Below are 27,006 nucleotides of genomic sequence, written 5' to 3'. Positions count from 1 at the left end.
AAGCCGATGACAGTGTTCTACCACGGCTGACCTCAGTTACAGGGAACATTGCTTGATTGCGCATGAGACAGACAAAAATCCACAACTCAGACCATTCTAGGAGGGCCCATGCTGTTCACTTACAGTATTTATTCAATTTTGTGGGTTATTTTCTGGCAAGCACTCACTGTGTGTAGGAGTGTGTCTGTTCGGCAGAATGTCTAAAATGTTCTCTCTATTCCACCTTTGACATCTGCTGTGCAGCCAGAGACAAGAGAGCACAAAAAGGTTAAGACAGTGTAATTTATTCTTCAACTTATTAGCTTGTTAACACAACAAGCTAATAACTGGTAGAAGACAGACAGAACCAAGCTCACAGACAGAAACTATGCCAGAATTTGTAGTTCAGTTCAAGGTCAAAAGCTGTCAAAGCGTACAAAATAATAAGAATTCATATATGCTGTCAGAAGGCATAGTAGCAACAACCATACTAAATCAACAAATTAAAAAGGCATTTGGGTACATGTTCATGTGTTGAATTGTTAACGTACAAGGCCAGGGAACTGTATGGATGTGGAGACTAGAGAAAGTACCTTCTTTTGCCGTACCAATTGAACATGTGCTTGGTGCAAGTGGCCCAATCCTCCAGGACCACAGTTCCTTAAAACAATTGAGCAATAACCTTTTATACCTCAAGCTGTTCAGTATGTTGCTGTATAAAAAGGTCTCAAAATTGACCGCCACAGCAAAAGGTGTTGTATAAAAGAGTAACGGAACCCATAATTGAATGTGATTCAGTCGGTTTTGACGCTTTTTAATGCTGCCATGTGCAAATAGAGCTATTATCTTAATTATGCACCATTCCAGTTAATTTCCCTTAGGCACTTTTCTTTACTAATGGCATAGTCATTCAGTTAAAATCTTCTGTTCCATTGGCGCGGCGGCTGTGGCGGTTATCAGAAAGGGAACTTAATGATGCAATCTTCGTTTCCCCTGACCGTGAAAGCAAAGCGCCGATGACCAATTACCATGTAGCTCAGCAGCAGAGGTGACACCTCCCTCCCCGGCCTTTCGTCTTTATTTGCACAAATGACATGGTTTGTTTTTAAATCAAGCCTTTTTATTGTTCATCCTTACTATGAATACTGTAATTATTTGCCTGTGATTTATCCTGAAACAAGCATTTCTGGCAGAAATGGTTGAATATGTGCACGGTTTCTTCGAGTCCAAGTGAACCACATACCAATACTTACCCCTAACAGGCCATTTCACATGCTGGTTCAATCCATTTAAACTACCTTCCATTTGGTATTGATGAGAATGTGTACTTTGGAAGGTACTTCAGATACTTTTATGACATCAATAGGTAATAAAATATTTTCTATTCCCATTCCTCCATTTTAATTTACTAAGATGTTTCTGAAAAACAGGGACTTTGGTGGGTAAACATCGCTCTCCTCACAGCATTGCTGGTGCCTGAAGCAAGCTTTCTTATGCATTGCAAATGTGTCTCAGGACTCTCCATAAATAATGTATAGCATATATCATAATACACAGGCTTCGCATACATGAATGACTCAAAATGATGAGTCATTAAAAAATAAATCACTTAACCCACAAAGTTTGTGTGTACTGAACTGAAGTATGTTACAACAAACAAAGGAGGCCATACTTTAAGTAGCTACATCAGAAAAGCAACGCTGCTCTCACTCCAAACCCTTAACCATTCAGCCATGACCAGAGGTTTTTTCAGTACACATAACCCCCCCACAAAGCTGCAGCTCCCGGGGCAGTTGCTTGGCCTTGTGGCCAAGGAAATGGACTCGTTACCAGAAGGTTACTGGCAGAGATGAGTGGTGTGGTGTTATTCTTTGGTGAAGCACATGATTTATAGCCTGGTTTCCGTCTCTACTCAGCTATTACCTTCCAATCCTTTCGGCAATTCTATCATTAATGAGCTCGAGGAGATCAAAGGATTTGATCTCAAATCGATAACCCGCACAGCTATCATCCAATCACAATGTTTATGCAAATGAGACAGAGCAAAACGTTCTAATTTACTTCATAAATTTGATTGGAAACATTCAAACATTGGGAATTCTGATGTAATACATTTCATTGTAAACAAACATTTGGTGTTGGAAGAACAGATGTTTCCCCATTTAATGCATTTTTACCACCAGCCAATGTGATCAGAGCAGCTAAACCACAATATAAAACACAACATGCAACAATTTCAAATATTTTACTGAGTTACAGTTCATATAAGGAAATCAGTAAATTGAAATAAATTCATTAGGCCCTAACCTATGGATTTCACATGACTGGGAATACAGATCTGCATATGTTGATCACAGATACCTTAATTTCTTTTAAAAGGGTAGGGGCGTGGATCAGAAAACCAGTCAGTATCTGGTGTGACCACTATTTCCCATATGCAGCTTGACATCTCCTGCATAGACTTGATCATGCTGTTGATTGTGGCCTGTGGAATGTTGTCCCAGTCCTCTTCAATATTTGCAGTAAGTGGAACATGCTGTCGTACACGTCGATCCAGAGCATCCCAAACAGGCTCAACGGGCACAATGTCTGGTGAGTATGCAGGCTATGGAAGAACTGGGTCATTTTCAGCTTCCAGGATTTGTGTACAGATCCTTGTGACATGGAGTCATACATTATTATGCTGAAACATGAGGTGACGGAGGCAGATGAATGGCACGAGAATGGGCTCAAAGGATCTCGTCACTATCTCTACGCATTCAAATTGCCATCGATAAAATGCAATTGTGTTCGTTGTCGGTAGCTTATGTCTGTCTATGTCATAACCCCACAGCCACCATGAGGCACTCTGTTCACAATGTTGACATCAACAAACCACTCAGCCACACAACATCTGCCTGGTACAGTTGAAACCGGGATTCATCCATGAAGAGCACACTTTTTCAGTGTGCCAGTGGCCATTGAAGGTGAGCATTTGCCCACTGAAGTCGGTTGCGATGCCAAACTGCAGTCAGGTCGAGATCCTGGTGAGGATGACGAGCACACGGATGAGCTTCCCTGAGGAGGTTTCTGACAGTTAGTGCAGAAATTGTTTGCTTGTGCAAACCTACAGTTTGTCCGGGTAGCTCGACTCAGACCATCCCCGCAGGTAAAGAAGCTGAATATGGTGGTCCTGGGTTTGCGTGGTTACACGTGGTCTGCAGTTGATGTGAGGCCAGTTTAACATACTGCCAAATTCTCGAAAATGACGTTGAGGCAACTAATGGTAGATAAATGAACATTCGTTTATCTGGCAACAGCTCTGGTTGACATTCCTGCAGTCAGCATACCAATTGCACGCTCCTTCAAAACTTGAGACATCTGTGGCATTGTGTTGTGTGACAAAACTGCACATTTTAGAGTGGCCTTTTATTGTCCCCAGCACAAGGTGGACCTGTGTAATGATAACTTTGTTTAATCAGCTTCTTGATATGCCACACCTGCCAGGTCAATGGATTATCTTGGCAAGGAGAAATGCTCACTAACAGGGATGTAAACAAATTTGTGCACAAAATTTGGGAGAAACATGTTTTTTGTGCGCATGGAACATTTCAGCTCATGAAACCAACACTTTACATCTTGCGTTTGTATTTTTGCGAAGTATATTTTTTAATTGCTCAAAATATGTCACAAAAAAATATTGCTACTTCTGGGACACGCATTGGACTAGGCTACTGGTTCAAGAGTTCTAAGAGACATACAGAGAGGATGGAAGAGAGAGGCCAGTGGCGATGCATGAATTGCGCAAAAAGTGAACAGTGAAGACAGAGAAGAGAGAAGTTAATTCATAGGCTGGGGGATTAACAGTGGTGGAAAAAGTACCCAATTGTCATACTTGAGTAAAAGTAAAGATACCGTAATAGAAAATTACTCAAGTGAAAGTCACAAAGTAAAACACTACATGAGTACAAATCTAAAAGTATTTGGTGTTAAATATACTTAAGTATCAAAATTAAAAGTATTAATCATTTTAAATTCCTTATTTTAAGCAAACCAGACGCCACCGTTATCTGTTTTTTATTTTTTTATTTACTGGTTGTCGGGCCACACTTCAACACTCAGACATAATTTACAAACAAAGCATGTGTGTGCAGTGAGTCCGTCAGATCAGAGGCAGTAGTGATGACTATTAGTTAATATTAGTGATAATCTATTTACTTTGAGGTTTCAAGTAAGGAATATGACACGGTTATTAAAGCTATACCTAGTGGGATAAAAACTATACTTCAGAATAATGTATATTTTGGAATATCCACAATTGTAAGCGATATCCAGGTGAACGGCATAGGTCTACTCGATACGAAATTCAACAATCGTTTATTAAGGGATATTTTCTACAGGAAGTCTATTCCCTCTGCGATATTTGGTTGGGCTTCATCGTTTGATGTAAACTGGCACCGTGCTTGGCTCACTCCACACAAATTTATGATGACCAATAAAGTAAAGGAGATCTCCTTTAAGATTATCCATAGATTCTATCCGTGTAATAGCTTGATTTCTAAATATATACCTGATGTTACCAGTGAATGCAGTTTTTGTGAACTAGAAATGGAATCTATTGAACACTTATTCTGTCATTGTTTATATAGTGAAGTGTTCTGGACTGATGTAAAACTATATATATATATATATATATCTTGGCCTCAAATTGCATACAACCATTGAAATTTCTAGGTTTGACATTATTTTACTACACTGATTCCACAGTTGAACGTATTGAACGTACACCCAGAGAACACAACTGTGAAGAGTTTACGGGAATATTAGCGTCGTAGCTCTTATTGTGGGACTTTGACTGTGGAAAATCACCTCCCTAGTCTGCCTATTGTGTGTATTGACATTCATATTGCATTGTACAGCCGAACCCCATCTTACCCCATTTAATTGATCCCCAACTGTTAGGCATCAGCCTACTCAGTGGCATGATTCCACTATTTATGGCATGATTCCACTATTTGTATTATTTGCATGACTTTCATTGAGACTTATTTTGAAGGCTAATTGCAAATTCCACTATTGTGGCTGGCTTCACATAGCTGGGTCCGACCACCATTAATCAAATAAGAACTGTCTTATAAATTAGGGGTATTTTAGATGATGACACTTAGCTAAATAGTACGCTAGCTAACTATAGCTACTGAAACAGATGTCGTTTTGCTATGTTTTTGGGGAAGACCATTGTTCGCATCCATTAGATTGCTAGCCTTTTTACAACCAGCACTGTCCAGAGCTTGGGGAAGCATTTCTGTGCTCTTACCAACGTCGCCAGACAAAACTTTACCAGCATCATAGCATACGTATCGGTGAATCGATGTGACATATGAAATATGAGTGATCGTGTAATCAATGTGTAATATAACTACGTCAAATGAATGAACGTGTTAAATTATTACATCACTTGCAGTCATATTCGGGTCCCGATTGGTCAACAAGCTTATTTGACACGTCAGATAGTGTTATTTGATGTGTATCAAACCGTGTTCCATACAAACATGAATAGAATGGGCTGGCAATTTGACTGGTAAACTCATGGGTACAATCGCAATGGCTGTCTCGTATTGTGATGCAATAATTTACATAGTAAAGTAGAATGTTCATTCAAATTATGCTAACTGATGAGGGTCATGCAAATAAATGTGTTTTTAGTTCTCTCAGCTGAGTTAAATCAGTAAATCACAGCCCATATTGATGGGTACTTGGGATTCAAATTTCGGCCGACTAACTGACCCTAAACCGGTCAACAAACGGGTAAATTTTTTCATAAACAGTAAAATGACTTGACCAACAGAAAATATTATCAGAGATCTGTATACAATGACGAGATGCTTATCTTTCCGCACTAACGATGGCAGTCGTCCCAAGGCGGTAAGGCAGGCGACAAATGTAGGCCCCATAGAAATAAACCCATAGAAACGCATTGGATTTATTTTGGACAGATCTGGGTGAGAGTAAAACCTCTCACTTCGCCTATTCCTCTCTGATACTATGTATACATACAAGGACCGGACATTTTTTATTAAGCGCATGGAAAAATGAAACAATAGCAAGCCTATCGTCCTACAGTCAAAAGGCTATAGACTATTATTGAACATGCAACTCATGTAATGAAGCAGTTAATAAAACACATTTTCAAACATTTGCGGAAAACTGCGCATCTAATGCGAGCAGTTCCATATGTGACCGAGATTAAAATCGCAGTTAGAAATTTAGAGGGGGAATCTAATAGCCACTATGATGGGTTGCCAAAATGACTAAGATTGTGCCTTTGGCTTCTAGACAACGATAGAGTTGATATGAAAACCAATAGAACAAGATATAAATGCTAGTTAATGGCATGAGGAAGTCTATAACATAATTGCTTCCACGTTTCTATTGCTTGATTTTCGCAGAGCTACTTTGAAGCAAGGTAAGACATGCCTCATTATTTGACGTAAAGTAAAAGGTTCAGGTTTCAAACAATTATACCGCTTCAAGCTCACACGGCAAAGTGGTGGGTGGCGCTCTGATAGGTAGGCTATAGCCTATGCATAAGAATGGCGAATGGGAGGACGCGCTTTACGATTTGAGATTGACAAATAAAAATAGCTTATTTTAATAAATCGTGGCCACCAAAGTTATCACACGATTTCATTTAGAATTGTTATTTTTTTGCGCAATGACTAAGCTTACAAAAGCAGGTTTCACTCCAGTAGCCTACAGGCGTTTTGAGGAGCAACTCTCCCGCTGTTTTACAGGTGGTGGGCTATTCCGCTCCTCAAACTAGGCTCTGTATGCTGTGCGCGTGTGATAAACAAAATGCATGACAACTAACGAAAACACACACGCACCAATTGGATTCAACAAAATTATGCAAATTACCCTATAGCGCAATAAGCATGACGGGTCAAATGTATTTTCGGCAACTAACCGACTAATATCCCTAATGTGTACACTTCCTGCTTTTACTCTATGGGTACACTTGCAATGGCCGCCAGTCCACCCATTCATTATACGATCATTGACATTCTATTTCTATGGCAGCACATGCTGTCCGGAATGGAGGAAAGCAGAAAATGTGCCCCCCCCACCAAAAAAACAAATATATACATTTAATTTGTTTTGCTATTCAAACGGTTATTACGGAGATTGCGGTCATTTGGCTGGCCAATTACCAGTAACCAAAATTCCATCAGTCACAGCCCTATCGGTATCCTGTATTGCCTCATTTAAAAAAAAGTTTGTCCAGCTGATTAAATATTTTAGGCCTAGGCCACATTTGTGCCGACATCGCAGAAAAAAAAGGTATTATTCATTCATATTGGCTCTCAGGTTATTACTCATCTGATAATGACACGTCATTTACAAGTTGTCACCACGAGAAATCTCAGTTGATTTTGATGAACAAATTTGTCTGTACATTTTTGTCTGTACGATAGAAATAACTGAGATGGTAAAATGAAACCTAATCCTCTTGGGACGGTCTATTATTTGTAACTCGGAGAAACCCATTAAGCTTTGAGATGGTATCCCTGCCAAAATGGTAACGCGATCAAGAGCAACTGTTTACTTTGGAGTTATTTGTTCCTTTGTCAAGATTTGACTGTTTGCTTACACGTTAGCTGTGGATTACCATCCTGTCAGTCTCAATGACCTAAACAGCTTCTGTAAACCAATTGTATAATGGCTAGACTTCACCATAAAGTGGCCACGTGATGCGTCACACTTGGATTCCCATAGAACACATTAACATTTGGGACAAATGTTTATGGGAAGTGCTGCACAAACGAGGACATTGAGAATCCAATAACACGCATGAATCAAGACAGGCTGTGTTAGCTTTCAAACAAGTGCCTTGGTGGAGGGCAATAAGGATAAATTAAAGTGAGATGATGTCTGAGGTCTGGAACAAAGCATGTTAACTTCAGTCACTCACAGCTAATTTCTTTTCCACTCAACTTACTCTGCAAAACAACTGACAGACTGTTCATTAGAACATGCTTAGTTCAACAGATGCTACACCAGCTCAGTTTTATCAAAAGCATTTGAGGTGAAACATTTTACATCTTGTACAGGTGTAGGATCTCAGTTTGACCTACATTGCCACAGCAAAATAATAATGCTGCAACAGGATTGTAACATTTAGTCCATAATGTTGCTTGATCAGCAGTAGGCTATTAACTGGCCAAAAGTAGGCTACATGAAAAGTGCAATACTGTTAATATAGCCATGTGTTTGTTTATGTAAATCAATTCTCAGCAACAAAAGACTGATAAAATTAAGATCCTGTATTTGTACTATGGTTTAATATTTTCCCTGTGTTTTACAAAATGTTCCATCCCAATAATAAATCGCTTTCCTCCAGAGTAACCTGGTATTTCTCGCCAAAACTGTAAGTGTCATTCTAAAGCATATAAATATGTCTGGATTTGATTAAAGCTTTGATCGGGATGAAAATTCAAGCCTGATGCTACCTGAGCCAGATTATGAGCACTACATTAAACACATTTTAGGAGCCCAAACACCAAAAAGCACCAATGATTGTGCCGTTATCCAATAGTACATATGATAGGCTATCGCACATTACGCACGACAGAAAAACATAAAAGCCCATATATGTATGCTCTCTTGGGTAAATAAATTAAACAAGCGGCAGTAATCTTTTTGAGTGTGGATTGTATTACTGTACTATATGGACTGGAATTACACACCCCGTTCAAACCATGAAGCTGGGAGAGAACACGCAATGCTGGTGGAAAACATGCATGCAGAAACCCCAAAATAAAACAAATCCCATCCCAGACATAGATTACGATAGTAAAACTGATCAGCGATATGTTTATGTTGTAATGCAATGGATGTTTGCCATCAGTTTATCACTAAACCACCCAAAACACACCCACCCACCCACATTGTAAATACCAATCCCAGACATTATGATAGGGAAATTGATCATGGATGTTTATGTTGTAATCCTATGGATGTTTGGCCATCAGGACATCCCAGTTTTACACTAAAACCTAGTTGAATCAGATGTCAATCAAAACCCTGCACACCCAGACCCAGTAGCGCTCTGTTCAGGTGGAGGGTTGGTCACCACCACTAACTCCGCCACCACTAACACCAATTTGATTTTGAAATATAATTAGGGTCCATTTACAATTTGTATAATTAGCCGTGCTTGACTTGGGATGAAAGAATGCAAGGAGCGGTCTTTTTTCCCAAGTCGGTCCATTAGACCATTTTCACAAATGACATTATGCTATTGAGACCTCTGATTATTCTCTGTTAAGGGTTAATACACTTTTAACCAAATGTCCATTATTATAGCCTACATGAAAAGTAAGCATTATTGACTGGAAGGCTGCTGTGTCTGATACAATGTAGACCTACCATCTCCTGCAATAGTGCGCTTGATCAAGGTACCTGTCAGTCACGTTGTCAACATGTGGTCAACCTTTCATCTGGAGAGCTCCTGGGTGTGCAGGCTTGGCTTTTGATTCAGCCCTGCAACACCCAAGTCTGCTTATCAAGATTATGTTGAGCAGTCGATGTTTAAGCTACAACGTGGTTAGGACAGGGCTTGAACAAAAGCCTGCACACCCAGTAGCTATCCTGGAGGATGGTTGCCATAATTGCAACATTGCAAACCAATGTTATAAAATTATTCCCTAATTCAATTAATCAAATGGATATGGTAGGCTACTTTAAAGCTAAAATATTAATGTTTCATGGGAGATCGATGCACATTATTTGTGCAATTACATGGCTATTGTTTAATAGAGGGGAATACCATCTTATTTAATCGAGGGGAATTCCAGCATATTTATTTTAGGCTTTCCAAAGTGCCGGTGGAAAGGCAACAATGACATTAAAGCTTAGTTAACTAGCGAGATGGCCAATTCAGAACATAACGACTACAAGTTATCTAGTCAGTCTGTTGCCTGTCATTTTATTCCTGCTGCTGAAATGTCATACTCTCCCCCCTTGGGCAACGGCCCACTCGCACACACACACACGCACGCACTGAAGGGTCATTCCGATGATTGTTGATATGTAGTTTAAGTGAGTGATTGATACAATTTAAAAGCGTGCCTTGATGAATTACATGAACAAAAATGATTAAACTAATTTTTATGACCTCATTTGGCAACTTGGAGCAGCGCATGTGCATTTTCAATCTGCACAATCTCAAATAGCATACTGTCTGTCACGTAGAGATTCACAGACTAACAGCAAATAAACTTGAACAAAGCAGAATCAGAACTGAATGCCCACTCTCCATTGTTATTCAATGCAGACCCCGTCTTCATTCCACTTTGATGAACTTTTTTTGCCTCGATGTGTGAATCTGGGCCAGCGATAGGATACTTTGTTTTATAGAGGAGCTGGTATGTAATTCCCTAAAAATGATAGGTGCCGGTGCGGCGCTACGGACAGCCCAAGTCAAGCACTGATAATTAGTAGGCTGACGCATTGCCTACCTTTCAATATTTCCTAATGTTGTGAGACGTGCGTATTACTTTCTCTTTCGCTCTCAACTGTTGCTTTATTCCTTCCTCGCTCTCAAAAGTTAAATGAAATGCGCTTTGTTTGCATCTTCATCATTGTAAAGACATGCTTGAATAATGCTAAAATGCAGACGGAGTTCGCTTCTCTTCACAAACATAGAATGGTTATGGTCTGAAGAAATAACTGCTATAGCCTATCGCCATAACGAGTTCCCATTCTTCTTTCAAACTCCCCACAAGTTATTTTGGCTGCTGTATTTAACATTCAGCAAGGCTGCATCCAAAAAGAGCAAGGCTGCATCCCTCTTCGAATAGTCTATTAGTATAAGAACTGCACAAAAAAAATGTCCAACAAGCAATTCTAGTCTAGCTTTTCCTGGGGCTGCATAAGAGCTAAGGAGGGAGGCCATTGGAGCGCTAATACTGCATTGAATGTATTACCTAAAAGAAGTTGGCTAGGACATCCATATACAGCCCACGAAAAAATTAAGTGACCACTGCAAAATTATCAATTTCACTGGTTTTGCTATTTATAGGTATGTGTTTAGGTAAAATTAACATTTTTGTTTTATTCTATAAAAACTACTGACAACATTTTTCCCAAATTCCAAGTAAAAATATTGTCATTTAGAGCATTTATTTGCAGAAAATGTTGTTTTAAAATATTAATTTTAAAACAAAATACTAATGTTTTAACTTAGGAAGAGTTCAGAAATCAATATTTGGTTGAATAACCCTGATTTTCAATAACAGCTTTCATGCGTCTTGGCATGCTCTCCACCAGTCTTTCACATAGATGTTGGGTGACTTTATGTCACTCCTGGCACAAAAATTCAAGCAGCTCGGCTTTGTTTGATTGCTTGTGACCATCCATCTTCCTCTTGATCACATTCCAGAGGAGCATTGGCATGGAGCATTGTCCTGCTGGAAAAAACAATCCTCAGAGTTGGGGAACATTGTAAGAGCAGAAAGAAGCAAGTATTCTTCCAGGACAACCTTGTACGTGGCTTGATTCATGCGTCCTTCACACACACACCAATCTGCCAATTCCAGCTTCGCTGAGGCACCCCCAGATCATCACCGATCCTCCACCAAATTTCAGTGGGACACTGTGGCTTGTAGGTCCCGGTCTCTGTCTAACCAGTTGATGACCAGGTGTTGGGCAAAGCTGAAAATTGGACTCATCAGAGAAGATGACCGTACTCCAGTCCTCTACGGTCCAATCCGAATGGTCTTTTGCAAACCTCACCCTGGCTCTTCTTTGCTTCTCATTGATGAAGGGCTTTTTTCTATCTTTGCACGACTTCAGCCCTGCCCCTAGGAGCCTGTTTCGAACCGTCCTCGCCGTGCACTTCACTCCAGCTGCCGTTTGTCATTCATTTTGTAGGTCACTTGATGTCATCCTATGGTTGCTGAGTGACATTCGAATGAGTTGGCGGGCATCCCGGTCAGCGGAGAGTCGTTTTGCACTCTGCCGGTTTGTAGCTTTGTTATCCCCGATGTCTTCTGCTTGACCTGTTTGACACATGTAGAGATGGTGATTTAAGAAGAATTTGCAGTGGTATCTTAATTTTTTCCAGGGCTGTATATACAGTGATCTCAAAAAGTATTGGAACAGTGACATTTTAGTTTTGCTTTGGCTCTTTGGCTCTTTGGAATTACAATTATACATGACTATGAAGTGCGTTGTCAGCTTTAATTTGAGGGTATTTTAATTCATATCGGGTGAACAATTTAGAAATTACAGCACTTTTTGTATGCCGAAAAAAAATGTCATGGCATTAAGAGAAAAACCAAATACGCTAGACAAGGTGAGATCTTTTTATGCCTGTAAAATGAATTATGCGGCAAATGTAATTGGAAACGCTTTTATGCTCAAATATTGATACAATAACCATCATATTGACGTAAACTTGGAGCAACGCGATGACGTGTGGTCCTCCCATTACGACTCGTTGGGAAAGCATGTCATTTATTAGATTAGTGATGCCTGATGAAATAAGTTATGAACTTCACAGGGTGGTGAAAGTGTAAAGTGATGAGCTTGATGATCCTTTCCAATAAATATCTAGGGTCTTATTCTGGTGACATGATGATCAATGCTTGTCTGCAGTTTGACAAATCAAAATAATCTCGCCCCTTTGTCCATAATAATCTCACCATGTAGGCTATACAGTGCATTCGGAAACTATTCAGACCCCTTCACTTTTTCCACATTGTTAAGTTATCACCTTATACTAAAATGGATGAAATATTTTTTCTCCTCAATCTGCACACAATACCCTATAGTGACAAAGCGAAAACGGGTTTAGACATTTTTGTAAATTTATTACAAATGAAACACAGAAATACCGTATTTACATCAGTATTCAGACCCTTTGCTATGACACTTGAAATTGAGCTTAGGTGCATCCTGTTTCCATTGATCATTCTTGAGATGTTTCGACAACTTGGAGTCCACTTGTGGTAAATACTATTGATTGGACATGATTTGGAAAGGCAAACACCTATCTATATAACGTCCCACAGTTGATAGTGCATGTCAGAGCAAAAACCAAGCCATGAGGTTGAAGGAATTGTCCGTAGAGGTCCGAGACAGGATTGTGTCGAGGCACAGATCTGGAGAAGGGTACCAAAAGAGGTCTGCAGCACTGAAGGTCCTCAGAACACAGTGGCCCCTACCATTCTTAAATGGAAAAAGTTTGGAACCACCAAGACTCTTCCTAGAGCTGGCCGCCAGGCCAACCTGAGCAATTGGGGGAGAAGGGCCTTTGTCAGAGAGGTGACCAAGAACCCAATAGTCACTCCGACAGAGCTCCAGACTTCCTCTGTAGGGGATAGGAGAACCTCCTAGAAGGACAACCATCTCTGCAGCACTCCACCAATCATTACTGTAGAACAAGCTATGCTGCAGCAACTCTACCTCACTCACTTGCCTGCCCCTACCCTGAGTGTTGATGATTGATCATGCAGATAGCAGAACAGAGAAAGCTGTAGAGAATACAGAGGCGCTGCATGGTCAATCTGACATCTGCATTGGCCGTGCAGCATTTAGGGTGATACGGCCTATGCAGAAGTCAGCGCAATCATACTTTTTTGCGCTTCGCGGAGCAGGACAGACCTGTTATGAAGGAAGTAGTCAAGGAAGTTAGTTTGTGTTAATACAGGACCTTCCAGCCCCACCTCCCGCCAACCAACCAACCATGTCAATGCAGAGCTATACGGAGCCCTCCGCATTGGGCGGTGCACGACGATGCAGTAAGGAGCTCAATTTGGCCTCTGCATGCCTTGCGTCACACCATCCAATTGCGTCACACCATCCATATGGCGCCTCCGACCACATTTTCAGATCACGCGTGAGTTTTCGCCCATGCCCCGCACCAGGAAATCCTCTTTCTCAAAGCTAAAGATCCCGATCATGTCCTGCGCATGTGTTATTTTACGCAGACATTCGTTTTTCCAAACGTAGCTGCTGCTCACACTACCCCTCCCTTCACATTTCGCTCTTTACCTCACCCTCTTCTTAACCATGATGATGTAGCCCGTCTCTACCTCTTATTTCTGAACAGTTGAAATAAAAACCCTACAGCGATTTGAACAAACATTTGAAAATATATATTATGAAGGCTACAACCTTCTGTCTGTCAGAACAGATATTGCAGTTGCACAAGCAGGAAGCAGTCCCTACACCTTGGGGAAAAAATGATCAGCGTTGTGTGTGATGGCTAATCTTTAACTGCTGCCATATTGTAGTTCCTGTTTGCCTCTCGGTGAGCTTAGCATTGTTTTCTACTGCAAGCTGTGGCGCTGAGCCCACGGCAAAAAAATATGGAACATGGGAAAAAAAGATGTGCACCGAGGTGCACTTTGAAGATGCTAGAACAGTCCTCTGCAAACAAAAAAAATAATGAATAAAGAAAAAAAAATAATCAGCCGACAACCCCATAGTAGAATGGTTTCTATTTACCAAGGTCAGCTTGTAGTTGTGTGTTCTATGCAAAATACATATTCCTCTCAAAACACATTCAAGTTATGGGGAACATGGCAAAACATGCATTCTGACAAGCAGTCAATGCACAAAAATTATTGCAATCGCTGGGGGAAAAAAGCAGCTTTTAATGGCCTTCGTTAAAAAGAGGGGGATTCCAGCTTTCCATTCCTACTTTATTTCTCAACTTTTAAATATGCGGGAATTGCACCATTTAAAACGGTTTCAAAACATGAAAGTTAAATGTAACTGGGCTCAATTGTAGGGTAACTTGGGGTAAAACGACACCCTACCTCAAAATAATGTTTTGGGAGGGACTTAAGTGCTGTAATGGTGATGCTAATTTTGCTAATAGCTTTTTGCTAATAGCATACCTGATAGTTTGGACACCGCCCAGCGACCTTTCCCCCCCCACTACACATTCTTGCAGAGGAAACACTGCAGCTTAGCCAATATTCGCAATGATGATGGAAAACAACAAACATTCAATTGCTAATTAGACTGCATGTTGGTGTCTTGCTGCGTTCCACCTTTGGGCAGCCGAACATTCTAGGCAGCCGAGCATGTATCCTGACCAGTGAAAATAGTCTGACAATGGGCGGGTTTGTTTACACTGATATCGTGACGAGAATAACTAGCTGCATGTAACTCGCTAGCCTGCCTGTTTGTGTTGTGCTTATGTTTGCCATACTGACAAAGTTTGTACAAACATGTCAATTATGTATAAAACACATAAATAGCTGAATGTAGCCTACTCCACTCCTGAAAAAAAATAACATGAACTCGTGCTTTTTCTTACTGATGCATGGAAGGCAATAGTTCGAACAGTGGTGTACAACATGAAGTTTGTAAGCTACACCATTGACCAGACAAAGGCGATCAAGGAAGGGGAGCGGCAGCGGAGCACTCAGCACAGTAGCTACTAGGAAGCGGAGTGGGCACTCGGTTACGTAGAAAAAAGAATCTGGCACATGCACAGAAATATCTGTATTTTTAGCCTGGGCAAATTGGGATACAGAAATTCGGTATCTGTAGCCACTCTGTATAATTTAACAGTTCCATTTCACGTCATACTGTTCATATAAAAATTGTATTATCATTTAGCAGTTTATCGCAGATATTTATCCTGGGAAACAGGAGTGGGTTTGGACGGGATATCCTGGTAACCTGGTTCCCGTTATTAAACCCTAATCTCACGAATCTTGGAGATATGTGCTGAAATTCTTGAAAGTTGAGCTGCAAATGACAATGATCAAGTATATTTCCCAGAGGCAACTGTGGCGCACATCTCCTCCCCCCTCATGAATATTGATAACTCCCCTGCTGTGGCCTCTTAGATGTGAAGTCCCCTGGTAAAGCCTGTGAAAAATGGCTCAGAGTTTATCACTCCCACAGAACCCTAGAGAACACTAATAAGCAGCAGTCACTCAGTCATGATTCCATCGTGTAAAGGGGGATGGAGATGTGTGGGTATTATTGGTTATTTGCCTCATGGTTCAGAGAATGCATGTAGACAATAAGTATGGCAACAAGCAACCGGTCAACAACACACAATGTCATGTTATAAATCCTGCTGAGTGCGGACATTTCCCATTTGGCCTGGCATTGTCAGAAAGTGACACGGTTTGGTCATCTTTAAGGGCATTACATCATGCCATTTGGATTCAGAGGCCAGCAGAAGCTATTTGTGCTGAAGACTGACAGTGTAAATCATCCTAATTAGAGTGCATCTGGTCTCATGAGAGACGTGTCCAGTGCTACAGTAGGCTATACGTCAATGGCAACATTCAGTCAGAATAAATGCTACTCTGCTCCAGACTCTTTTCATTGTTTCATGACAAACATTGCTGCTTGTACAGCAATACTTGAAATATCTGATAGTTAGCAAAATCACAATTCCCAAAGCCTATTTGGTTTCACTCATTTGATGAGTGAATATGACAAGGTGAGAGCTGTCACAATAATGTTAGTAAACTGGTGCTGGAAATGTAATCGTATTGCCCTCGTGTTCACATGCTGAAAAAGCACCTACATGCTCCAAACCTCTTGAAACAAACACAATTTCTAACAAATATTTAATAACAGTGCTGATGAAAGACAATGTCAGATCATGTATGCTTAGGACTGTTATAAAGCAGAGTACTATAAAGTGATTAGACAGTAGCCAACTACACACCAACCATTACTTTCAACCTTCCACAATCACCTCATGATTAAATTTGCTGGCCAGTCTCCGAATCTCCAGAGATGTTTTATTACAGGATGATAAGGCTGGGAGACTCTCCCCTGCTTGAACAAAGGGGATGTCTGACTGCAGGCCTCTCAGTGGGGTGAGCGACGAGAGGAAATAAATCAGCCACCGGCTCTGTGTGTAATATGCCGAGCGAGGTGATCTTTTCAACACAACACACACTGTCTCCTGAAGGGGCCAACAGACAGTGACACCATTTGCAGTGTGAAATAAAAATGAATAACCTTTGGGACTAACCTGGTCGGTAGTGAGCGGTGTGTAAGGCATAAATGACGACTTTGACAAGCCTCTTTTTCATGCAAAGCAAATAATTGTTTTTGCCCTTATTGACATTCACTTTTTTTTTTAAGTGTGTGTGTGTGTGTGTGGGGGGGGGTTCTACTAAGCTAACATATGGAATTGTTTTAAGATGGTCTTACCATGGATCATTTAGCAATTGGATTTAGAATTTTACAGGAACCCTGTAGGCATCAAAAATATATACAAAACAAATGATAAAATATTGAATTTGGCCTCAACTACTATAAACCATAGAAATAACATTGTATAACATTCTTAAATGGCAAAAAAGACAGTAAAAAAAAATCATATGGAATAAGGTTTTAGTGTCTGTCCTATATGTCCTAGGATATAAGAATGCTCAGGAAATATTTTCGTTTTGGACACATATTTTACCCCTTATTTTTGTTGGCACAAAACTACCTCTATTAATTTGTATGTGTTACCTTCAGAAATGTTCCATGATAGAACCAAACCACTTCGTGAGAAGACCGATTTTCGGGATGCCTCATGGTCTGACAAACAACGCTATAGTTCGGCCACCTTCTACCGCAGATGCGAGAGACCGACACAGGCGAATGCAGATCTCTCTAGCTTAAAGTGACAGATTTTTGTATTTTGTTACTTATATTGACGCACGGGTGCATCAATAGACTCTTAAGGATAAATGAAATTGTCCGTTATACATATTCTATAATCCTAATCAGACCATTATAACAATGGAAGAACATTAATTGGAATGTGTTATGAAATCCATATTATTTCAGTTGTTATTGAGGCCGAGACGATACCAGTATCGTGGGAAGGAAACAAAACACAAATTGGATTTAACTTCTTTAGGAAAATAGCCCTGATGTTGGAAACAAACATTACGTTGTCATCCAGTCACATGTATTTATTTTCAAGCTATAGCACACACTGTTTTACATAGAGCTGATTTTTTTTTAGAAAGGACCAAAGAGTCTGATCTGCTTCGTGTTTTCATTTTTGTGTACAGAAAAAAATATTGCGATACTGGTATCGTCCCAGCCCTAGTTGTTATGGGATTAGCATGAATATGCAGCCTGGGAATACACAGAGAGGATTATCTTTAAAACACCTAATTGTTTTCCAGGCAACTAGTTATTTTTATGGCTGCGTATATTTCTGTTAGTGATTATTTTACTTAAAAATGATGCTGCCTTTAATCCCCCTGCCTGTGTAGCCTCAAGCGAAATTATTTCCAACACGACAACCTCATTTTTCAGAGTCCATTGAAACAGAGTATTTGAAGTCCTTGAGTAAAGAGCCAATACTCAATATCTAATTTACCCTTCAGTAACTACATTTTGAATTAGAATGAAAAGGTTACCTAATATATATATATATATACCCTTCCAGCAAGGGTGTTACATGAAACTCAGTTAAAGTGATGAGTTCCTGCACAGCACTACACACAGAGCTGGATGAGTCACTCGGGGCCTTTTCTCTTTGTTGTTTTAACAGGTGCATATAAAATTAACACAACCAATCTAAAATGGCCAAAACGCAACAGCATCTGCTATTGCACTCCATCTCCTGCAGATAAATGCCTAAACTTGCATTGTGCCTGGCCTCCATTTTCCCTGGTAATTTGCCTTTGAATGCTGAGACTGAGGTAATTACTGTGCTGTTATAAACAGGGGGATAATCAATGACAACGTCACTTTGTGTTCTTTAAGTTAATAAGGCCTCTGCACAACGTTCCCCTGGGATGCCTTTTGTCATTCAGCGGCTGATGCACATTTGGTCGGTCTACCACTCGCTAACTGAACACCATATCTCTTCTTCAAAGGACAGGCAGCAGAACACAATAACCATTGTCTGTCTATGGAAAATCCCCAGCAGAACCACATGAGAATCAAAACTTATTTCTTAAATCACACGTTCTCTTTTCCCTTTTTAGATGGGCTTTCAACTGAACTTCTAGGATCTAAAATGGTACGTTTCCTATACGGTTAGATAAGTAGGCCTATATCTTGTGTTAGGTAGAAGAACAAACTACAGAAATGTTGTGAAAAGTGCTGGCTTAATAACTCTTACGCGCATGATAAACATCTTTATCATAACAAGGATATATAGATATATATATATATATATTTTTTCACCTTTATTTAACCAGGAAGGCAAATTTGAGAACAAGTTCTCATTTACAACTGCGACCTGGCCAAGATAAAGCAAGGCAGTGCGACACAAACAACAGAGTTACGCATGGGATAAACAAAACGTACAGTCAATAACACAATAGAAAAATCTATATACAGTGTGTGCAAATGTAGTAAGATTAGGGAGGTAAGGCAATAAATACCACTGTAATACCTGACCGCCTATGTAAAACCAGAAAGACTGAAGTCCATCCTTCATTCTTAGAACCAAGAATCCCAAACAGAAATACAGTATATCCTGAAATCCCAAGCCCATAACATGAGCAAGGTGAATAAACATAAATGCTGGTAGAGAGCAATATTTCCTTACCTGCAGTTTGGAGGTGGGTCGAGTGTAATTTCTGCAAGTTCTTTCTGAATCCTGAAAAACAATGATACTCTCTTTTAATCTTTGTGGCAATGAATATCTCTAATCACATAACTGAAAAAGCTCCCAGAATGCATTTGACCCCAGTGTCATGATTTTTCAGAGTGTGTGTGTTACTACAATAGAACTGCACAAATGTCAACATCTTTCAATAACTCTTTCAAATTCACCCACGCAGCAGTCACCTGCGAGGGAAGGGTTAATAACATCATATAAACATCTTTGTATAAAAAGGATGACAAATCACAATGACATGCAATGATTAAACGCGCAACGGTGCAATGTATCTTGTGACATAACAGTCATAATGTTATGTCACAACCATCTGTGTTGAACCAGGCATGGGGAAAACAGCATGGAAACACATTGTACCATCACTGACTGCACCACTTTAATCAACAGAGAGCTGTGGTGTCCAGTGTTGCGGTCGTAATACTAAAACCCTGGGTTTGAGCACAGTGGACTGTCTTATAAGTGCGCTACACATCAGGAAGATGTTCCAAATATCAGAGGGTAGTTATAAAAAGCACTGTAGCCTCAGCCAATCCCTGGCTCAGCTGGTTGCATAATTCTATCATCACCCCGCATCAATCTGTGTTTCCACTGGCAAGGCTAGGTGGGCGACAGTGGGAATGCTGTTCGTGACAACACTAACCACACAGATGTGATATGAATGAAAGTATGGTCATCATCATTAGGGCTCAGTCCACCGGACCTAACTAACGAAAGCTCTATGAAAATGCTAGAACCAAGGTTAACCAGGCCGGGTCCAGTGTTTCCTGGTCAGCTCTGGTCAGATCCAGGAAAGACTCGGGGAGCATAGGCATCATAGTAATCTGCCTGTCAGATGAATGACGGGCATTACAGTGTCATGATGGGATAGATCAAGGTTACCTTTCATTACATATCTTGTATGGATTAAATCTAATGGATATATTAATAGCATGAGTGTGACTAAAATAATGATGTCCATAGGACCGGTTAGCGTTATATACATTAAGTGTACAAAACATTAGGAACGCTAGCTGTCCATGACAGACTGAACAGGTAAATCCAGGTGAAAGCTATGATCCCTTATTGATGTCACTTGTTAAATCCACTTCAAAACGGTGTAGATGAAGGGGAGGAGACAGGTTAAAGAAGGATTTTTAAGCCTTGTGTACGTGTGCCATTCAAACGGCGAATGTGCAATACAAAATATTTGAAGTGCCTTCAAAGGGGTATGGAAATAGGTGCCAGGCACACCGGTTTGATTGTATCAAGAACTGCAACATTGCTGGGTTTTTCCACACTCAACAGTTTCCCAGGTGTATCAAGAACGGTCCACCACCCAAAGGACATGCAGCCAACCTGACAACTGTGGGAAGCACTGGCGTCAACATGGGCCAGCATCCCTGTAGAATGCTTTCGACACCTTGTACAGCCAATGCCCTTCGGAATTGCAGCTGTTCTGGGGGTGCAACTCAATATTAGGAAGGTGTTCCTAATGTTTTGTACACTCAGTGCAACTCACCACCCTGAGGATAGGAAGGTGCTCAAACCTGCCCCACTTAAATACCACTAAACTGAGACAGATTCAAGGTTTACCTCTTGGCACTGGTTGAGAGTTTGGCAGCTGTTTTACTGGAGATCTTGGTCTCCTTCTTTTTGGGCTGTGCTTGTTCCCGCTCCTGTTCTGGGGGTACTGATGATTCTCTTTGTTCGATATCCGAGCTCCCCCCACTGGTGCTGGGGCTGTCGTCCGGTCTCTGCACCTCACTGGACATCCTGGCCCTGGCAAACAGACACCAAACAGCACAGCTTAATCTTTCATTATGTTTTCTATACAAAATAAATGAGTGGTGTAATGGTATGTTAGCCTTCCCAGGCCTTTTCAAAAAATTACTTTGTGTGGACTGCCGGGGTTCCAAAGTTGCACATTCTATAATTTGACTTGTCATTGTGCTGTTTGGCAGGTTAAGATTAAGATGCCATTACCTGCCATTCTGCCCTTGAGCAAGGCACTTTGGTCAATTGACTGTATTGGTCAATTGCACACACGGTCCAACTGAAATTTGACTTCCGCTTTAAACCCAACCCCTCCGAAAGACACAAATACAGTTTTTGGGGGGAGAGGTGTGTGGGGCTGCCACACTAGGCGCCGGGGGAGCTGTTGTTGTGGGGGGTTAAGTACCTACCTCAAGGGCACAACAGCAGGCAATGGCATCTAGGATTTTATACCAGCAACACTCTGGTTGCCAGCTCACTTCCCGCTGGACCACAGACACAAACTGGCAACCCTCGTGTTGCTGGCTCGTCTCTCTAACCACACAGCAACGGCTACCTGCCTCCACTGCATGGTTGAGTAGAACAGAATACTTGATTGTCCTAGCAGGAAGAAATTATTTTCACAACAGGGTAATTATGTAAATCTGTTTCACTTTGCTGGTTAATGTGTTGAAGGCAAGGTGGTGAAGCTATTTTGTGTGTTGTAAAATAAAAGGTTGCGAGCGGTTCAACAGTATTATGACAAACTACTAAGATCTCAAACTCATTCAAGAAGATTCAACATTACCGTGTTAACAAACCACCTACACATTTTCTGGAATGCATTAGAAACATGCCCGGTGAGATGTAATGGAATATAGCCTAGTATGAAAGAACAATGCTGTCAAGATGTCTTGACTAGCCTGGACTTGAAGAGTCAACTTGTCACAGGCCTACTGACAGACAATATAGTCTTATCTAAAACAATGAATTCAATATCACCACTCACGAACCTTTTAAATAGTTAACCACATCGATTGATGGAACATAGATCGAAAGAGACACTAGCCGATTAAACTCAACTAATCAGGGAGTTGAGTTCAGTAGGCTAAAGAGACCCTAGAACAGTAGGCCTGTGCCTCGACAAAGGGCATCAGATGACTGAGATATCGCCTTAGGCTTTGATCATAATAATGAGGTGAGGTCATTTTGATCTATCACGGTGTCAGTGATATCCGTTTATATTGTTTCGAATAAAAGCCTGGGGAATAGGACTAACGTCACGGTGAAAGATACAAACCGTCAGTAGTGCTTAACCACTATCTTTCCCGGGGGTGTTATGATAAGGACATCAACGCTACTTGTGTATGCACTCGCCAGACATGTATCAACTTGCGAAACAGGTGAGTGAGGGCAACGTTGGGGAAATTATATTAATTCTGAAAATTGTTAGTTACATTTCTCAAAGACGACGCGCATGTTGACTATAGGGGCCTCAATAAATAGGACACAACAATGTATCACTTTCTTCTGTCGTTGTTTCGGACCCAGCTGAGCAATAGGTCAACACAATTTCAAAGCCTCCCCCTTTCGACTGAAAAAAAAATAAACAAATAACATGTGCCCGCGACACAAATAGAGCTGTCAAAAAACCCCAATGTATAACAAACATCAATAACACTGCAGGGAAAAAGTTGCACCCGCTGTGCTATGTCCTGCTATGGGGAATTTAAAATGAAGAGGCCTGAGCGTTTAAAACTCGGGAAAATATGCAGAGAACCTCACGTTTAGGAGATTCTTCGACAAGGCATCAAGGGCTCGTCAAGGCCAGTCGACGCGAGGGCCAAATGAACGGCTTGGAAATGTGTGAATCCAACGTTTCTCAAGTGTCCACAAAAAGCGTTGAGCTGCTCAGGCACAAAGGGAGGCACGTCCCACACCCCCTCATCGGAAAATGCCACTTTCACGGGACATTTACTTACTTTCTGTACACATACCAAGGACAGTAACATGCGTGCATAAATATTACCTGGCAGCTGACTGTCGATGCTGTACTTATTATTACAATCCCAGGTGAAAAGTATATCCACACACACGGCCGTCTGCTCGCACTCGTGTCCTTGCTATTTAACTGAAGGTAGCAACCGAAAAGCGATTACAGAAAACTGAAGAAGCCGGACCGCCTCCACGCGCGCTCTCATATTGCGCGCGCAGCTCGTGCACGTGTGATGGTCCCAGTGGCCGGAGATGAAACAAATCTGTATGCTTTATCACAAAACAGTTGTAATATTCAAAACAGCAAAGATAGAATTTAACTAGTCAAACTACTCAATGTTGGATGTCGGCTATCTGAAAATGATGGACACTGTAGGTCAAATGAGCAAGGTAGGATATGACAACGTGCTTGTACATTAAGAAACTCAACAAAGCATGGCATAACACCCTGGGTTGGGTTTCCCAAAAGCATCTTAGCACTAAGATCATCTTAATTCTATTGAAACTAAATGGACGAAAGATGATCTTAGTGCTATAATGCTTTTGGGAAACCCAGACTTTGTCCACACATAGTTGTCCATGGGCAACATAACTTAAGTGTAATTGGGATCAATAGTGTATGTGCATATCAGTGGAGGCTACTCAGGGGAGGAAGGGCAGGACCATCCTCCTCATTGAATTTCAAAATAAATAAATAGTACAACTATACTAAATATATTCACATCACCAAATCATGTATTAAAACACTGTTTTGCAATGGTCTACAGTGGCTTCAGCAGCACTCTGTAGGGTAGCACCATTGTGTAACCGGAGGACAGCTAGTTTCCGTCCTCCTCTGGGTGCATTGACTACAATACAAAACCTAGGAGGCTCATGGTTCTCACCCCCTTCCATAGATTTACATAGTAATTATGACAACTTCCGGAGAATGTCCTCAAACCTATCAGAGCTTCTGCAGCATGAACTGACATGTTCTCCACTTAATCAAAGGATCAGAGAATGAATCTAGTGCTGAAAGCATGAGCTACAGCTAGCTAGCACTGCAGTGCAAAAAATGTGCTGAGTAGTTGACTCAAAGAGAGAAATTACAATAGTTTAACAGTTTTGAACAAATACATTTCTTCCAAAAGCAAGAGAGAGAGAGAGAGAGAGAGAGAGAGAGAGAGAGAGTGAGCTAACTATATTTTGTGGTATATCACTTTCACTAGTTTAGCCTACTCAAACACCCGACTCCAACAGAAAGGGATCCTATGTTAGCTATGGCTATCCAACATTGGAACTCTTCCAAGTCAAGGTAAGCTCTTGGTTTTATAAATGTATTGCCACCAGGGCCCGCCGGGGAACTGCTAAACTGCTTGCTGCTGACTGTACACTGTACTGCATGATCGTAGCTGGTTTACTAACGCAATTTCAATTCAACATGGTTAGTGCAGGCCTGAATCACTTCATTGAATATATCTATTGTTCCCTGGACAGCAGATAGATAGCAGTATTGCGCAGCTGATGAACAGAAAATCCGAAATAGAACATTTGCCAAAATAGAACGCAACTGCTTAGCTACAGCGACCGACACATATCAGTTTGCTACTAGCTAAATTTGCAGTCTGGTCGACATGGATTGATTTATTGTAAAAAATAAACGTAAATCTATCGACAATTCAAATGAAGGGGAAGAGCTGGAGAACAACGTGACAATTATGAACGAACAACCACCAGAGAACCAGAAAAATCAGGAAGATGGCGACAGAGAAATGCAGCTAGCTAACATAGCTAACGTGGCTCCGGTGGCTAAGAGAAGGATACGGTTGATTCAAGAAGAACCCAGAAAGTTCCAAGAGATGGACAGACAAGTATTTTTCGTACTGCATGATGGGACTAGGCCACTTCGTCTTATTTGCCAGGAGGCAATCAATTGTTTTAAACAAGCAAATGTAGAGCAACATTTCCAGTCACACCTTGCCCACATTGACAAAACATATCCGACACAAAGCAACCTCAGAAACAACAAAAGAGTGCAACTCAAAGAACAGCTCAAAGGACAACAACAAATGATGGACAGATCTAGCACTGTTGCAGAGAAAACAATGATTGCTTGGATACTCGCAAGAAACAAGAAGGCCTTCACAGATGCGGAGATTGTGAAATAATGTTTTTTGGCCGAAATATTGTATGCTGATATCACGAACAAGGAAACTATTTTAAAGTAAATGAACGCATGGAAGACATTGGCGAGGACATCGGTAAGCAACTGATTACTGACATATTCGTGGCGCCGTGTTTTAGTATTGCGCTTGACGAAGGCACTGATGTAAGTGACAATACCCAATTATGTGTTTGGGTCCGCTTTCCTCAAAACGAGTTGTTCAGAGAGGAACTTTTATGTTTACTGCCCCTTCAGGGACAAACATGAGGAGAGGATATTCTGAAAGCCCTTGTTACATTTTTTTGCTGATAATTATATTGACTAGTCAAATCTGGCATCTGTGTGCACGGACTGTACCCCAAACATGCGAGGGAAGGAGAAGGGACTCATAGGCCTGATAAGAAAGAAAGAGGATTCATAGGCTTGATGAGAAAGAGAGAAGATATTCCCAAATTTGTTACCTTTCATTGTATCATTCATCAGGAAGCACTTGTGACTAAACTCATAGACTGTGACTTACAGAATGTGATGCAGCAAGTCGTGCGCGTGGTGAACATTATTATTGCCAGGACACTGTCAATTCTGTCAGTCAATTCTGCGAGTTGCTGGAGGAATACCAGACAGAATACAGCAACTTGATATTTCACAATGAGGTGAGATGGCTGTCTCGTGGCAGAGTTTTGGAAAGATTTCTCTCTCTCCTCCCTCAAATCCATGAATTTGTTGCAAGCAAAGGGAAAGAGAAGCCAGAGCTGGGTGATCCACAGTGGATATTAAAGCTGTCTTTTGTAACCGACATCACCTGTCACCTGAACATGGGGAACCTCCAGTTCCAAGGGAAAACTAAAACTCCAGGCAAAATGCTGCGTGTGGTCACAGAATTTCAAATTAAAATCACCACATGTTCATACCTGATAAAAAGTTTGTTCATTTACCAAAACTCAGAGCTGTCATAACATTCTACCCAAACATACTGCAACATGTTTAGCTATGATGCATTTGTGTTTGTGTTGGAAGAGTTGGAGGTTGAGTCTAGATTCAAGCGTCATTTGTGTGTGTGTTGGAAGAGTTGAAGTTGGAGTTTGAGTCTAGATTCAAGCGTCATTTGGGTATGTTGAGTCACTGACGTGATCTTCCTGTCTGGGTTGACGCTACCCTTGGGTTGTGCCGTGACGGAGCTCTTTGTGGGCTATACTCGGCCTTGTCTCAGGATGGTAAGTTGGTGGTTGACGATATCCCTCTAGTGGTGTGTGGGCTGTGCTTTGGCAAATTGGGTGGGGTTATATCCTGCCTGTTTGACCCTGTCCAGGGGTATCATCGGATGGGGCCACAGTGTCTCCTGACCCATCCTGTCTCAGCCTCCAGTATTTATGCTGCAGTAGTTTATGTGTCGGGGGGCTAGGGTCAGTCTGTTATATCTGGAGTACTTCTCCTGTCTTATCCGGTGTCGTGTCTTTAGCTATGCCGGATTAAGTGATATGACATGCTATTCTATAAAATAATTTCTCTGTAATTAATATTACCTGATTTATATATTTATAGAGCTGTT

At 41.0% G+C, this 27,006-nt stretch overlaps 1 protein-coding gene across 3 annotated transcripts in view; it reads right to left on the bottom strand.

Annotated features, from left to right (window-relative positions):
- LOC110515597 (ubiquitin-conjugating enzyme E2 E2) overlaps positions 1-23,538 on the bottom strand; it is a 30,118-nt gene extending 6,580 nt beyond the window's left edge. Inside the window, exons 1-3 of one of the 3 annotated variants that reach the window (XM_021594439.2) lie at positions 23,349-23,538; positions 21,161-21,346; positions 19,517-19,567 (exon numbers count right to left, since the gene is read on the bottom strand). In XM_021594439.2, the coding sequence (XP_021450114.1) occupies positions 19,517-19,567; positions 21,161-21,339 (230 nt within the window). In that variant the 5' untranslated portion in view covers positions 21,340-21,346; positions 23,349-23,538. Of the gene's footprint in view, positions 1-19,516; positions 19,568-21,160; positions 21,347-21,750; positions 21,886-23,104; positions 23,262-23,348 lie in introns of those variants that run through there. The other 2 variants (XM_036973334.1, XM_036973321.1) reach the window with 2 other exon arrangements.
- Positions 23,539-27,006: the final 3,468 nt, after the last annotated feature.

This window comes from Oncorhynchus mykiss, chromosome 3, assembly GCF_013265735.2.
Source record: "Oncorhynchus mykiss isolate Arlee chromosome 3, USDA_OmykA_1.1, whole genome shotgun sequence".
Classification (NCBI taxonomy): Eukaryota; Metazoa; Chordata; class Actinopteri; order Salmoniformes; family Salmonidae; genus Oncorhynchus; species Oncorhynchus mykiss.
The sequence above is the reverse complement of the archived record's forward strand: the minus strand, read 5'-3'. Positions and strand labels throughout refer to the sequence as shown.